The following is a 16,052-nucleotide window of genomic DNA, read 5'->3' on the forward strand; positions in this document are numbered from 1 at the left end:
AATAATTGAAAATCGCCTAAAATATCATTTATTTGTTGCACATAATATTTATATATAAACATAATGTAGTAATACTATATTGTATGCTCTTTTTGCAATAGATTTATTATACAAATTTCTTGCATAAATGTACGCTCTTATGCAGAGACTTTACACAATGTATCTGCATACTGAAATTCTGAACTATTCTCATACTCGCACATATCTAAAGCAATTATACAGCTTTCGCGTACAACTCTCTTACTATCATTTAAATATTTATTCAAAATACTGAAACAATCTGGAGTTGCTATGGAGCCCAGAGCCTCAGCACACTCATGCCGAACCATTTCATTCTCATTCTCATCTTCTAAGGAGGCTTGCAAATATGGTACAGTGATCTCTTCCTGCAATTGTCCAAGAACAAAGGCTATCTCATGTCTGAACAGAGCACTGCCAGCTTTTAAACCTGTAAATAGGAAAGAACAATATATTACAATATGTAAAATACTATACAAGGATATTAGTACAGAGTAGAATAATAGAGACAGATATTCTCACCTTCACTGATAGCAAGAATGCTTTCAGGTGTACAAATATTCCTTAATGAAAACATAGCTTGGTATCTCTCAAATAAAGAAATGTCCTCATTTAAAAGAATATTCTTCAATGTTTGAACATCAGAAATGTCTGTAGGTGGAGCAGGATCCACAGACATGTAAGGACTCTTTTTAGAATTTGTTGAAACATCATTCGACTTTAACCATTGCAACCGGTTTAATGCTAACTGGCAAGTTTCTGCCACTTCTGGTATGCAGTCCCCACTATACTCTTCCAAGATTGGAATTACACTAACATCCCCAATTGCACCTAAAGCTTCCCCTGCAATAATAAAAATTAGAATATTTAATTATCTTATAGATTAAAAGTTAAAATTCAAATTTAAATTTACCTGCTTCATGGCGGACCATTGGTTCCTGGGATACATCTTTTAATACTTCTATAAGGATTGGTATCGCTAATGTATCTTGCATTTGGCCGAGACAATATGCTAGTTCGTGTTTTAATAATGCAGAGTCGTCTTTAAAACACTTATGAATTTGCTCAATGGCTTTAGAACCTCCCACATTTTTTAGAGTAAATAATGCACGGAATCTTTCTTTCAACGGTCGATTTTTGTTATTCAAAATGCGACCTGTAGCTATAATTTGATCATCATTTACTTCCAACATTTCTGTTTCAATTTTTAAATGTAAATATTTATTTTAAACAGGTTGTCTAGTAACATTAATAATTTATTGATACCATATTACTGACATGTGGACCACGTATCATATAGTTATTCTAACCTAAAAACCGTTGGTACAGTCACAAAACAAGGACTCAGAACGGACTGGAAATTGGAATGGACTGTACACTTATAACTTCTTTGTTTTCTTCACAGCTGGCAGCACTGATATTAATTTATTTCATAATCAACTTGAGCATCGTAAATAGAGATTTAAAAAAATAGTATTTAATATTGAATTTTCATTGTTGCAAGTTATACATTATGGCGCACAGTAGAGCGGAAAGGATTGGTACAATCTTCTCAAGGTATAGTTTGTATTTGATTTATTAATTATTGTCAGTTTAGTAGAGAAGAGGTTATACATAGTTTTATAGGTATTATAATCAACTATGTAATTTATTATTATATTAATTTCAATGCACATGCAAATCCATGTAATTTAATTATACACAAACTTCAGAGTAACAGCAATGGTACGTGGTGGAGCCATAGAAGAGCACAATTTACCACTGTGGTATAAAGTCTATGAAGCTTTTCCTCCAAAGTACGAGCCCCTATATAGCAGACCTGCATCTACGAAGCCAATAATTGATATCTTTTACAAGGAAGATATTCTGAGAGCGTAAGCCAGTAACAATATTCACAGAGGCAATCAACAAATATCTTTGCAAACATAATATTATCTTATAGGACATTTCATAAACAAAGAAAATATATACCGGAAATAGAGTTAGAATCCGAGGAACCTTCTGTGTGTCAAAGATTCCTATACAAATATTTTGAATACTTAAAGGTAATCTGTTATAAAACATATTAATGTAATACTTTATGTCCACATTTAATGTATTGATTAATTATAGGAAGGATTCTCAGAGACAGAGGCATATGAAAAATTAATGACACCAAGTGATGAAGATTCTAGAAACGAAGCATTAAAATCCATGGCGAGGACTGACAAATTTCACAATAGTAAAGTTGAAACGAAGACTTAAAGAATCATATTATTACTAAAAAGATTCATATAATATATTAATGTTATATAATATACTATCCACATTATATCTTCATCATCCTACGATCTTTTGTTTCATGTTATATATTTTAGATAAGTTGCACAAATATTCCTAATTTTACAAATAAAAATTGTCATTTATCCTAAGTAATAATCTAAACAAATTTAACACATTCTTTTTAATATACAGTGTGACTGACAAATTGTGATACAACCAGCCAAGAGAACAACATGCCATACAAATCTGACGGGTCATTGAACATATTTCTTTTGACAACGCAGTTTTAAATGTAAAAATGTTATTGTTTTTTTCGATTTATAACACCATGTAGAATTATTCCCTAGCCGATTGTATGACGATTATTCACTCAGCCTGTACGGTAGATATACTATGAAGGGATTCATAATCTTTGTTTATATCATGTTGCAGAGAAGAAAGACATAACAGATGAAAGTTATTTCTAAGCTTCATAACCTTTAAGAAAACATTTTAGAAGTGTGTCCTGAACTCGTTATGAACTCGTGCGCCCTGTACATACTCAGTCGGTCAGTTTGATGATTTTCAGCTTTGGATCCTGTTCAAAACATCGCTTTCTAGTACAAAATGACCGTGAAAAAAATATATACGTTGGTGTTCGTTAGAAAAACTACAGAGATTTTGCTGGGTTGGAAAAAACGAGGATTTGGAATAAATAAATGGTGTGGTTTTGGTGGAAAAGTAGAATCTGGAGAAACAATTCTTCAGGCAGCCGTTCGGTAAAGCCGTTCTAAACAATTGATGTGTTTTTAATTGAAATATTTTTTAAAATAAATTAAAAACGTTATGTTCAACAACGATTTATTAATAAATATCACATTAACAATAAATTTCAACAAAATTGTTTGTTATATTTGTACAACATTGATTTACGAAAGTTATATCCAAGCATTAAATTAGATTCTTAATCATGATTTTTAATAATTAATTAATTTTTTCGAAATTGTTAATTACAATCAAACTTGTATATGTGTTTTTAAATCTATCAATCAGTTAATTGTTTCATAAATTTATTGCAAAATATGAGTTGTAAAACATTTTATACTTGTAGCGTGCAGGTACAGACTTAAAGAATAAAATAAGTTAATAAAGATAACTTAAAACTGCTACATTAAGTAATGAGAATCAAAATAAAGTAACAATAGTAATTTTACAATAATTTTTTCATCATTTTCCAGTGAATTGGAAGAAGAATGCAGTTTAATAGCTCATGATTTAAAGAAAGTTGGAATTGTCACATTTGAAACTGAAGGAGATGAGACTCTGTCAGAAGTTCATATCTATGAATCATTCAAGTACCATGGAGAAGTAACAGAATCTGAAGGTATTTAATTTCTATATCCAAATTCCTCATTGAATAAAATTTTACATTGTTGATTCATTCTGTATATTATTTCTTTTGACAATGATTAATTACACTTTGTAACACCAATTTGTTTTAAAAATTAAATTTCTCAAAAACTAAGTTGCCCACAAAATGCAAAACTGGTGTTGCACAGTGTAATTAAAATAAATAAAAGAGAACATTCATAACAAAATAAAATCCTAACTAAGCTTTTGTTAAAAAAATGATTTGTGTACTTAGATTTCTAGTAAATATATTTCTAATTATATATAAATATTTCTTTTTGTTTAGAAATGCGACCAAAATGGTACAATATAAAAGATATTCCATTTAAACAAATGTGGCCGGATGATGAATATTGGTTTCCTTATCTGTTACGAGGAGAATTGTTTAAGGGATATTTTTTCTATCGAGGTGAAGACATAATTAAACATAAGATTGAAATCATGGAAGAACTACCAGTTAATAATACCCCTTAATTACATTACTATGCATTCGCATTGTTCGCACACATTAAAAAAAAGCATTTTCACGTTGTTCTGTACTAAGGTTCTATACACTAACAAATTTGTTCATAGTACATCCTATCCAGACTGATTTTGTATTAAAAAGAGTTTAAAAGGTTCATTGTACAGATATATTACAGATTCCCTACTCTAGTTGTACATTTAATTCAATGTTAAACTACCTTAAATATATAAAAGCTTTACCGTTACGTCAGAGATCATCGAATAAATGTTCAAACATACTGCGAGGCTAATAAATTAATTTTTGTTTTTACTAATTTACCGTTACCTTGCCAACTTAAATATTTACAAAAACTGTATCCTATCGTATCACAAACGATAAAAATATCCTGCTTATCCTATATTCAATATCTAAACGATAATTCGCAGAAAATATTTCGGTCAAGCACCATACAGCTCGGACAGATACAAATTTTCAGGTTTAGTGCGAGAGATCTTAGATTATAGACTAAAGTATGTCATGGACGTATAGAATTGTGAATTAGTTGTATCACCATTGTTCTTTGCACCATTATGCAGCCGACCAGTGCTCAGACCTCCATAATAAAGCATACATGCTGTGCCTGAGATCTTCTGCATCTAATGAGTCAATCGGATAATCAGTATACCTTGAAATTAAGCTTCTATAACCCTGGCCAACAGTTGCCAGTACCAATTTCTTTTCATCCGATGATTTAAAAGAGATTATCTGACAGACTTTTCCTTCAAATGGTCTGAAGACAGTGATTGGTCTTAGAGAATTACATTCTGCTACCACAATGCAGCCCCAAGTTGTACCAATGTACAATTGGCTTCTACAAGTTTCAAACGTCGTGACTTGACATTTTTCTGTAGATAGATTTTCCTCTATAGAAATGGACTTAAGACTCTCTGAGCAAGGTACTAATTTCGACATGTCTAACTTATTTATTATTTGCCTGGTGTCTATATCCCATTGATAAACAATGCACCCAGGATATGTGTATGATAGAATACAGTTTTCAGCACTCAACAAATATGTTGCAAATAGATTCTTAGTAGCTGCCTCTCCAGTAACATGATAAGCTTGGAACGTGTCTATCAGACTATTATCTTTCAGTACATAGATTGAAATTTTGCCGAAACTCTGTCCAACCCACAATTCTAATATCCGTTTCTTCCTGTAAACAGCTGCCAAAGAATATGTCTTAATATTGTCCTGTGTCTCAGTCACAACCTCCATCTTCTTCATCTGTGTGAAAGAATTAGTTAACAGAAATATCCTGCCGCTATGTAGAGCCACTACAAACTGTTTTATCTGCTCCAAGTATATTAAACCGATCACTTTCGATTCTCTGCTGTGATCTGGCTCTAGATTATAGCTGGCGACACAGCCAAAGTTACTGCCGAGGTAGACGTGTACTTGGCCTGCGTTGTCGCCAATCCAGATATACCCATCGACGCCACACATTGCGTAAGGTATTACAGGAGTCTCAATCCTTACATGCTGCAACCAGCCTTTCTGTGTTCCTAGTAACATATCCACTTCGCCATTGTTATGCCCAAACCAGATTTCGTCTCCATTTATATTTTCTTCTATAATTCTATTTGTCATAGTAATAGCTGTCACTTGAGTTCTTTCAGTTAACATTATAACATCTATTAAATGTGTAAATTCTGGTGCAGAAGCAATGGAGACTATCTGACTAGCTGTAGGTCTGTCTTTAGGATTTTGTGCCCAACATATTACCATTAAATCCAAAGCATAGCAGGGATGGAATGTCTCTCTGTAAGTTAATGGTGGCCTGCCACCCTCTAAAATGCATTCTTTGACTGCCTCATGACCTACAAACGGTTGTCTCAGGGTGATTAACTCATATATGAACATTCCAAATGAAAAGGAGTCAACTTTCTCAGTGTACTCTTCTTCACCATTATATTTGATGATTTCTGGTGCCATGAATCCCTCTGTTCCACCGAACCCTTTGGCACCAGTGGGCAATGTCAGCCTAGAGATGCCATAATCTGCTACTTTAACATGGACAGGATGCTCCGGGTGGTCTTGAAAAGGCAAAGGCATCTGCCAGACTAAAACATTCTCTGATTTTAAGTCTCTATAAATCACATGTTGTTGATGAAGATATTCCACGGCCTTTGCAACTTGCAGAATTATAGTTTGCAAAGTATATGGATCCAATTTAGCACCTGAACGTCTGTAGTTTTTTAATACATTGTCCAATGCACCCTCTGGTGCCAGATCTAGCACTAATGCAAGAGGACTGACGACTATACCAATTAGGGGAACAATGTTGGTGTGTCTAAGTGTTAATAGAATATTTAATTCTTGTCTAGCAGTGCAATAAGCCTTGCAAGCATACTGCAGAGGATCTCTATCCCACTTACTCTGCGCAGCTTTGTAAGCCAGCACTGCCGATTGTTTTGAATTTGGACCTGGTGGGACTGGTTGCAGCATCTTAATAGCAACATCAGTCTTCTGGTAGGTGCCTGGTAGGCGACAAACTCCTTTAAAAACAAAGCCAAACGCTCCACGACCCAGAAGCTTTCCCAATTTTATGTCTTCTGATTTGATCAGGTGTTTCATTCCTAAATCCATGAAAATGATGTCTGGAGCTACATGTGACAGGGGTATATCAGAGTGTTTAGGACAACTGATGGGTTTATTGCTATAAGCAGACAGTATGCATTCTTCTACCATCCAAGAATATGCTAAACTGCCTTCAAAATGGGAATTTTGTTTAGAAATATCAGGATGACCTTCAAGAGATGGCATTCTACTAGATGTGAGGCTATCATAGCCCACTCCACTATCTCCGTCCGACTTGTAACTGTCCTGGCTCTGTCTTTCTTTATTTACATAATATTTTTGAATGTCCTCTGCTAGCCGATCGTTATCGCTAATGTCATTTTCATTCTCCCCGTTGTTTAATAAACATCTGGGGCAAGGAATCAGACGAGTTACTAACAGTTTGCCTTCAGAAGTGTGTACGAAACGCGTTCCTAGTGTAGGATACCAGTCTTCTAGTAAAATATCAATATGGTCGACTATCAGAGCTAACAGTTGCGGCATGCTTTCAGGTCGAGGCTCAACAACAATCGCCTGATATCCCATTGGTTCCTCATCGGCAGAATCGGACATTATGGGTTGCTTAATCACCAGAGTATCAACTGGGAACCAAATCTCTAAAATCGCCGAATTCTTTAAGTCCACTGTGCACCAAATCCCATCCTGCTTCAGTTTGAACTTGAATTGTCTATAGTCATATGGGACATTTTTTAAATTATAATTGACTTCTTTGAGACGTAGCAGAGTGATGTTAGCATATCTCAGTTCAATCCCTGTTTGCCAAAGTGCCCATTCAGCCTGAGTATCTAGCAAACTTATAAAAATATTATCATCCACAAAATCTTTGAATGGTGCCAAAAAAGACATCACTATCTCGACTATAGCATCATCAGCTAATATCCTGGTTATAAGTCTTGACCAAAAGCCACTAGGAAAATAAGACATAAGTAGTAACCTTGTAACAGAACAATCTGGTTGTGACCTTGATGTCAATACACATTCTGTACTTTGTTTATCAGCAGAGTTCTGGAAAGTAATTATAGGGGATGTAATCTTCTTAGATCTCACATGCCACCCTCTTGTCTTCACAGGGATCTTGATCATCTGGTTGTTCCTCAAAATATCCTCCTCAGTTGGCAGCAGGGAGGGAATCAGTAGAGTACGATAATCCCAAGTTAGAGCCACTTCAAATTTATTTAATAAACTCACAATGTAGCCTTGAGTGTCTATGGAGGACATTGTAGAGGATTTGAAGACATGTTGTATGTCGTCGAGTTTCATAATTCCAGATCTAGCAAAAGGATTGATCTCACGAATGGTCACCACGTGTGCCAACATGTCGCAAAGCCACTGAGGGTCCAGAAAATACAAATCTTTTAGCGTAGCATCGTCATAATGTAGAATAATGCCGTTCTCATGCAGGAACAACGTAGCCTGATGTAATTCCGCAGGGTCTCTGAAGGAACGATGTAGCTTCTGCAGTTCGTTATTTACTGCGGTGTAGTACTGGTCTGCTTTCAGTACTGGATCTCCTCCAGACAGCTTCCTGTCGTGAGCTAATTGAATCACAACGTCCTCTAAGGCAAGGTAACTGGAGGGAACCTTCTGTTCGAGTAGAAGCTCTTTGCTACCGGGTGATCTCAGACTAAAGACAACATCGTAGATGAGGTTGCATAGCATCTTGATGTTGTGCCTGGTCTTGCAGCTGACTTCTATGGTCTCCATGACTTTCGGTAGGCCACACTTCTCAGCGTCGACTACATTTATAAACTTGTCACGAATGTATTGTTGTAATGCTTCGCTATGCTCGTTAGATATATCATAGTGGGTGCCAATGATAATTACTGGGGAGTTTGGAGCCCTGCTCTGTATGTTTACTAGCCATTGGAAGATCTCTGATACGCCCTTAAAACCGTCCGTGATTCTCCAGACGACCAGATACAAGCTACGCTTGGATAGAAAGTACTGATGAGTTGCATAGTACTCCTTTTGTCCTCCAAAGTCCCAAGTTCTAAAATAGACTGGACCATGAGACGACTGACCTCTAACTTTCTTCTCATAGATCCAGTCTCCAATGTCTACACCAACCGTAGATATTGTAGTCCCTCTAGCAGTTTTTGCATTGATGTTCTTGTTACCCATCCTCTTTGCCCAATGCTCAGAAGCTTTCTTTTTGTTCGGAACCTCACCCTCCTGCCTCAGCTGCTCCAATAAACTCGTCTTACCAATTCCCTGTATGCCTACAATCATCAGTTTCATTCGAGCGTAGGGCTTAGCGTCCTCCAAGATCGATTTTAAATATCCGATAACATCCATTGTCTTATACTTTTTCGACTCGATCATCGTCTTCAAAGGCTCCTGCAATCTGCAACCTTGTGTATTCAAGTTCCACAAATGAGACAGTAATCCCATCTGCGGAGGCAGTTCTACAATATCAGGATTGCCACTTATATTCAATACCGATAAATTATTAAGTTCGTAAATGTTCTGAGGTATTTCCTTCAATTTATTATTGCTAACGTCTAGCATACTGACATTGGGAAACAGTAAATACTGCTTTGATCCAGAGTAGGTTGTCTTCAAGTCTTTTTCAACATTTTCCTCTTCTAAAGCTGGCATCTCCCCATCATCAATGGAAGTCAATTGAATTCTACTTAATAGATTGTTGGCCATTATCAACGTTCTCAGGTTCTCCAGTCTGAGATGCCGTCTGTGAGTGCATACTGACATGAGAACCACGTCTCTTAAGGACGTGGCTGTCTGTCTATTGCTACCTGGGACAATTGGAGACTGGACATTGGTAGTGGGACAATAACAAGCAGTGTTAGCTTGCTCCATCAGGTCACCAGTGTCCACTTGTGGCAAGCTGGGCCATCTAGAAATCTGGTTATTAGACAGGTCTAATTGTTTTAAACTCGCAGGATAAGACGTTATGTGACTCATGGACCTCAGAGAATTATAAGCCATGTTCAGTCTCACTAAATTAACAGCTAGACAAGGCAACGCTACCGGGATGCTGTTGAATAAATTGTGTGCCAGATTTAAAGACGCTAGAACAGATCTAGCTCCATTTTCATTATCATCTGCAATCTTTTCTGAAACCTGAACTGATCTAGTCCACACATGAGGACGGTTCATCTCGATGATCTGAGCATTTGCTATCTTGGTGAATGACTCAAACTCCAGAGAGTCTTCCCGAGCTATGCCTAATTGTGACGCTATACTCGGGCTGTGATTTAAAGCGTCTTCTCGCTGAGATTTGCGTTGAATGTTTTGTGACACCTGACTGGGCAGATCTTTGAGTAAATTGAAGGACGCGTTGAGCTCTTTCAGCTTCGGTGCTCGCCACAGATTGTCTGGGAGACATTGTAGTTTATTATTTGAGACGTCCATGACCTCCAGGACGGGGAGATTCATGATAAATTCGGGTAGCTGCTCTAATCTGTTATCTTGGAGGTATATCTCCTCCAGAACAGGACACAATTTGTCTTTTGGATTTCTTGGATCAGCAGTTAGAGTATCTATCTTGTTCTGAGCCATGTTGAGATACCGTAGACTCGGCAGGTAAAATAAAATAGAAGGTACAGAAATTATAGAATTACGAGAGATATCTATTCTTGTAATAGCGTAGAGGACCAAGTCATTGTTCTTTGCATTCAGTTTCTTGTTCACGTGCAGGACAGCATCCACCAACCACTGAGATCTTATCTGTGAGAGATGGCACTGCTGATTGTGCCAGTTTACCATTGTCGGCGTGTTTGGGAACAATGTTGAGTATGTAACATTTCCAAAAGAAGGCAGTGCCGAGAAGTGGGAGGTCTGAGTGCACTCGGTCATTGCTTTCTTGTTAATTTTGTACTCAGAGTCCGGATAAGCTTTTATTGATAGTAGTTTCGCTGTTAACGGTTCATCCCGGTTTTGTGCGGCAATTTTTATAGCTTTGCACGTGTTGTCAACAGCACCGTGCTTCAGTAACAGGTCGGCTATTTTTATGTCCCGTTGCTGGCAAGCTATAACTAAAGCGCTAGAGAAATTGCTTTCCGGGTCGCTCTGATCATAAGGAACTTTTAATGGTAAATTAGGATCAGCTCCTGCCATTAGCAAAGCTGCCGCTACATCTGTATGCTTGCCTTTCACAGCTGCGTGTAAAGCAGTTTCGTTGCCATTATTACAATACAAATCCAAATACAAGGGACACATCATGTTATCATCTTTCTTATCAAATGCTTTACTCCTGAAGTTCAAACTGGACATTAATCTCTGAATTCCGCTGGAAATCTTTCTTTTTGACATTGGCAATGGCTGACTCACTCCCATATCCTCCTCCTTAATCTTCCTTGCTTTCACTTTGTAATTTATTAACAGTTCTACGATCTTAATGTTTCCAAGCATGCTGGATATATAAAGAACGTTCTGCCCGGTGACGTCTTGAGTATTTATGTCGAACGGCATCTCATACTCAAATTCACCTGATGAATCTTTGTAGCCTTGGTACATAAGATGTGGATATTCAAACTTCAATAACAAATCAATAACCAAGTAGTGACCGTTTATAGCTGCTGCATGGATTGGTAGCCACCTTTCCACTGTTAAAGACTGCACCTGCCTGGGAAAATGCCTGAGAAGGAGATCAACGATCTCCACCTTGCCATTGTAACAGGCAATGTATAGAGGACAATACTTAGTCACAGAGTGTGTTCTACAATCTGCACCATTGTCTAGAAGCAATCTTACTATGTCCCTGTGACCCATTTCACAAGCTGTGAATAACAATGTGTTAGCACCATTGGGTGCCATATTAATAATAAACTCGATATCAGAAGTAAGGCCCTGGATAATGTTCCTAGCTGCTATGGTATCTCCCTGAATGCAAGTCGCGCGCAAAGAAGCATGTGTTGCCAGTTTTGCCAACTCGTACTTCTCTGCTGCTGAGATTAACAGATTCTTACAAGCCTCCTGATTGCTTTTCTCGACTATATCTATTGGTTTCTCACCATTATTGTCTGTGATCATCAAGTCTGCATTGAATTCCAGCAGTTTCTCAATATTGGAACTGTGACCATGTTCTGCACAGATGTGCAATGGTGTACGGAAGTGGCCTCTTGGGCCACAAGGGATGTTCGGATTAGCACCAGCTGATAATAAGACATCCAAGCATCTTGAGGTTTCTGTGATTGCTGCAGCATGCAATGGTGTCCTGCCCCACGAGTCCTGGCTGTTTATATACTGTGCATGTTCACCTCGTAGAAGATCTTCTAAGAGTTCTGCGTTATCCCACAGAGCAGCTTGGTGCAATAACCGACCTGGGAAATCTTCATCAATTGGAGTATAGTCTTCCATTATGGAATCTGAAAAGTTTGTACTATAGAATTGCAACATGGTCACTAAAATAAATAATTACATGGCAATGATGTTAAATTAAAATCAAGTATAGTTTTACTTACAAAAACTATGTCTATAAATTGTTACAGTTTTTTATTGTATATGTTCTTAGCTTATGCATTTTTCTTTTCTGGTGTTTGGCATATCTTCTTGTTTAAAATTGATAAATATTACGCACTCCATTGCCGATTTTGTGATTATTTATGAGTTGAAATATTTCCACTAAGATTAAAGTGGAGACTTGATATTTAAAATTGTTTATAAACACTTAAGAAATTTTAATTGTTTGTCACATTTTCCATCTAATTTTTATTCAATTTCGAAGTGGGAATTATCTTTATAATAATAAAAATATCGTCAGTTTTTAGTTGTTATTAATGCCATATTTGGTTTGCTAAATTAAATTTGCACATACGAAACTTTGTCTATATCTAAAAAGGTAATGATAAATAGTTGTCGTAAAAATCATGATTCGTTTTGCAACTCACTGTAGTTGTCAAACATCCTTCATATTTTTTTTTCACTATTTTTCTTGCATTGACAGAATAGCGGTAACTGTCAACTGAAATGGTTAGCGTGAAACTTGAGAACAACACTAAACACACTCAGTGATCGCCATTTTGTTGCACCTCTTTATCGACTGTACACACCTTTAAATGCAATCCTATGCATCAGTGGCATCGGATCGATTAAAATAAATAGTATGTGATATTACATAACTTCATTATTAAACCGCAGGTCTTTACAATTCTCATGTTACTAATAACAAAAGTCTTCTTCTAATCTCGCACGTAATTTTCCGCATTGAGAGATAATATAAAGTGTAAAATATAAAAACATAATATGTAATGATATAGAAACTATAATGTAGAAAATACGGAAAATATTAAACATAAGTTATGTATAAAATGGTTTAGAGAAACTCTTACATCGGATGTATAAAAATGAATTTCTTTTATTTAGAAAATTTGTACATAATACATAATCAAAATTCTACTGGCAGCCTTCAAGACTCAGTGCTCTCGCCAAATTTCTGGCAACAGCTAGTCTAAAAATTTCAATTTCTTCTTGAAATTTAGGGTCATCACCATGAGCTTCAACACAGCGTAATAATTCGTAACAATCGTTGGAAGAAATGATCACGTCTTTGGCTTCCAATAATGGAATAGCATCAGATAAAAGAATCGACCAGAAGCTGTAATAAAGGTTCTTTAATTAGTCTCCTATTAATTAATGTCAGGACTATGTCATTCTTTATTTGACTTACTATTTTGGAGTTAAGTTTGATACTAAAAGCGACACTAGTAAGCTAGCTGCTTCTTTAAACTCTCCAATACTGTACATTTGATGAAATTCGCAGTATTTTCCTAATAGAAAGTTATAATTAAAATTTCTTTATCTAGAAGTTAAAATAATTTTTTAAAGAACGTTTGGAAATCCATTGTTTTTTACCTAAGAATGTGAGTCTATCGCTGGCCATCATGCAAAACCCTAAATTCTCCAAAAGATCACGACACTCGAGTTTTCCAGTTTCTGCATAGTGTTTCAAAAATTGATCAGCTATGTAAGTTACAAAAGTACTGTCCTGTCCTTTCAATGCCCACGCAAGTGCATTTCCCAGTCTGTCGTGCTTTATGCATTTTATAGACTGGATTTTACATATACTAGCCACTGGAAGAAGAGTATTCTTAAAGAATCATTATATTGAAATAATATTTTATTATTTAAAACTACCAACCAATATGGTCCATTTTATTATCACGAGCTATGTCTATAATTTTATTTATTCTCGCTTCTGAACCCATTGGTAGTGATTGTATCAATAGTTCCAGTCTGGCCAGACCTTCCTTAGGACATTGCATTAAATAGCTTGCACCACATTGCCAAAGAGAGTGATGTTCCATCAATGCATTGCCATATTCTAATATTAAAGATTCATGAAGTTGGCTCGTGACTCTTGAACAGAAAATAATTTTCAGAATAAAGTTCACAATGTTCAAGAAGATAATTAATCATTAAAATCCCTTACTCGATTTGATCTTTGTCTAAAACTTTAAGTCTGCCGCAAGTGTAGAGTAAATCTACTAAATGAGTAGCGAACCATCCATTATCCCCCATATACTGTATTTCCTTAATAACTTGATGCAGATCGCTTTCCATCAATGAGCGTATAGCATTATCCGATGGTCTGCTAGCTTGCCATCTCTTGACAATATTGTTTGCATGAAACGAAAGCTCAGCCTGTTTGCAGCATGGAGATGAATAAAATAATTTTGCTGCCAACAATTCATACCAAGCGTCCGTATAAATTGTTAATTGCCACAGTACTTCCTGTTCTCCTGCAATTAACTAAATTAAATTTTTTTTAAAGAATCTGAAATAAGTATTGTCAGCTGGCTATATTTATATACGACGATATTATAAGTACCTTCATGATCATTTCCAAATCTTGGTCAACAATAAAATCTTTGCAAGTCAAATGTGATTCTAAATCTAACTGCCAGTGCTTCCAACGCATTTTGAACTCGTTTACTGAATAACCACCGTACACATTGTACACAGGCATCGTTTTAAGTATAGTGTCTGCAATATCAAAGGCAGGTAGATCCGCTTTACTGTGCAATGCTAGAAGAGCTCGCACTGAATCCAATTTTCCATGTAATGCGCAACGTATGACAGTCTCCCAATAATTAGCATGTTTCAAGTCTGCTCCAATTGATTTTTGAGACAGTATTTTACTTGCCATGCGATCTGTAGATGGAAAGTGAAATCTGATCCACTCTAACAACTGTGGCAGGACTACATCTCCTAAATTTAAAATGACAATAAATTGTAATTAATGCAATCAGTGTACAAATTTATTGAATACTAAACACATTACCTGGTGTGATATCTATATACAAAATTTCTGTCAAATGCCAGACACATTCGATTTGATAAAATATTGTAAGGAAATTCTCTATAGACTCCTTTTTATCGGACAATGATTTGCCACATATATCTTGCAAGCTCTCGATGCATGCTCTTAAAATAGATCTATATTGCTTGCTATGTTTCAAAATTTCCGGCCTAACATCACTGGAAGACACTTTAATTTTTCGAATAGATAAAAAGACACCGTTGCTTTCATTCACCAGTTTGCGTAATTGTGGAGAAAACAAAATCACTTCTGGCTTTAATATATGTATGATTGGGCTATATTTAGTATAGTCTTTGTCGGCCGAGGTTTTGGTACTGTATATGCTCACTTTATTGCTGTTCACCCAATTTGCTGAGAGTCGTTCGTTCTTGTGAATATTTGGAATATCCTACAGATGAAAAATATTATTATCAATAAATCTCTGTGACCGAGTACGAATTATGAGTTTTTTTTATAAAATGACAATGGCAAATTATACATCAGGAAGGATTAATTTGAACAGTATCATCTACTTATACTCTTGAAACATTTTTAATTCAACAAATAAACAAATTTCTGTAGTTGACGAGGTTAAGCTTTATAGTTTATGTATATATTTAAAAGTAAAAATATTATAATACTTACGATAGTCGGAACACTTTCGACTTCTGCCATATTTATTAATAAAAACCTTCGACTTCAAAGTATTTGTTAAGGTGTATTAATTACATGAATTTTACATTCGTGTACAATCTTTGCCTTGTTTTCCCACAAATTTAAAGTACATGCAATTGTAACTATCGATACTGATATATTCGCATGTTCGATTCGATTACAACTGATACAAATATCGATACTGATAGTAGGTATGTACTTTATTGCGGTAACTAATTATATTTATACTTTTCGTTTGGTTTTCTTACACGATATGGACACAGTAGATTGCCTTGAATAACTCCGTATCCGTGGTTTAGTTTTTTTATGTCTTAATTTTGCCATAATTAAGATTTTTAGGCCACCTTACTTTGTAAATCTGTG

The 16,052-nt window shown here is 35.8% G+C and overlaps 5 protein-coding genes across 7 annotated transcripts; 2 read left to right on the forward strand and 3 right to left on the reverse strand.

Annotated features, from left to right (window-relative positions):
* Positions 1-11: 11 nt before the first annotated feature.
* Positions 12-1,379, reverse strand: Nero (deoxyhypusine hydroxylase nero). The gene is made up of 3 exons (XM_078187546.1): positions 932-1,379; positions 541-861; positions 12-448 (listed from the first exon to the last, which is right to left on the reverse strand). The coding sequence occupies exons 1-3, from the start codon at positions 1,209-1,211 to the stop codon at positions 138-140; spliced, it is 912 nt and encodes a 303-aa protein (XP_078043672.1). The 5' UTR covers positions 1,212-1,379; the 3' UTR covers positions 12-137.
* On the forward strand, positions 1,359-2,937 carry Mrps23 (mitochondrial ribosomal protein S23). Of its 2 annotated transcripts, XR_013494610.1 has the most exons (6): positions 1,359-1,575; positions 1,731-1,892; positions 1,961-2,063; positions 2,131-2,239; positions 2,713-2,828; positions 2,925-2,937. XR_013494610.1 is itself a non-coding variant. In XM_078187549.1 (5 exons), exons 1-5 carry the CDS (start codon positions 1,532-1,534, stop codon positions 2,745-2,747), a joined length of 453 nt encoding a protein of 150 aa, XP_078043675.1. In that variant the 5' UTR covers positions 1,359-1,531; the 3' UTR covers positions 2,748-2,847. The 2 variants fall into 2 exon arrangements, 1 of the variants encoding a protein (XP_078043675.1); XM_078187549.1 differs by lacking the exon at positions 2,925-2,937 and having other exon boundaries at positions 2,713-2,847.
* Positions 2,885-4,448, forward strand: LOC144473577 (oxidized purine nucleoside triphosphate hydrolase). The gene is made up of 3 exons (XM_078187548.1): positions 2,885-3,038; positions 3,498-3,643; positions 3,956-4,448. The coding sequence occupies exons 1-3, from the start codon at positions 2,887-2,889 to the stop codon at positions 4,141-4,143; spliced, it is 486 nt and encodes a 161-aa protein (XP_078043674.1). The 5' UTR covers positions 2,885-2,886; the 3' UTR covers positions 4,144-4,448.
* Positions 4,449-12,727, reverse strand: Lrrk (Leucine-rich repeat kinase). 2 transcript variants are annotated; one of them, XM_078187540.1, is made up of 3 exons: positions 12,604-12,727; positions 12,178-12,546; positions 4,449-12,081 (listed from the first exon to the last, which is right to left on the reverse strand). In XM_078187540.1, the coding sequence occupies exon 3, from the start codon at positions 12,071-12,073 to the stop codon at positions 4,703-4,705; it is 7,371 nt and encodes a 2,456-aa protein (XP_078043666.1). In that variant the 5' UTR covers positions 12,074-12,081; positions 12,178-12,546; positions 12,604-12,727; the 3' UTR covers positions 4,449-4,702. The 2 variants fall into 2 exon arrangements, with proteins under 2 accessions (XP_078043666.1, XP_078043665.1); XM_078187539.1 differs by lacking the exon at positions 12,178-12,546.
* Positions 12,728-13,065: 338 nt separating this feature from the next.
* Nup75 (nuclear pore complex protein Nup75) lies at positions 13,066-15,986 on the reverse strand. The gene is made up of 8 exons (XM_078187542.1): positions 15,660-15,986; positions 14,997-15,423; positions 14,544-14,923; positions 14,145-14,464; positions 13,854-14,071; positions 13,568-13,786; positions 13,383-13,482; positions 13,066-13,310 (listed from the first exon to the last, which is right to left on the reverse strand). The coding sequence occupies exons 1-8, from the start codon at positions 15,687-15,689 to the stop codon at positions 13,109-13,111; spliced, it is 1,896 nt and encodes a 631-aa protein (XP_078043668.1). The 5' UTR covers positions 15,690-15,986; the 3' UTR covers positions 13,066-13,108.
* Positions 15,987-16,052: the final 66 nt, after the last annotated feature.

This window comes from Augochlora pura, chromosome 7 (assembly GCF_028453695.1).
Source record: "Augochlora pura isolate Apur16 chromosome 7, APUR_v2.2.1, whole genome shotgun sequence".
NCBI lineage: Eukaryota > Metazoa > Arthropoda > Insecta > Hymenoptera > Halictidae > Augochlora > Augochlora pura.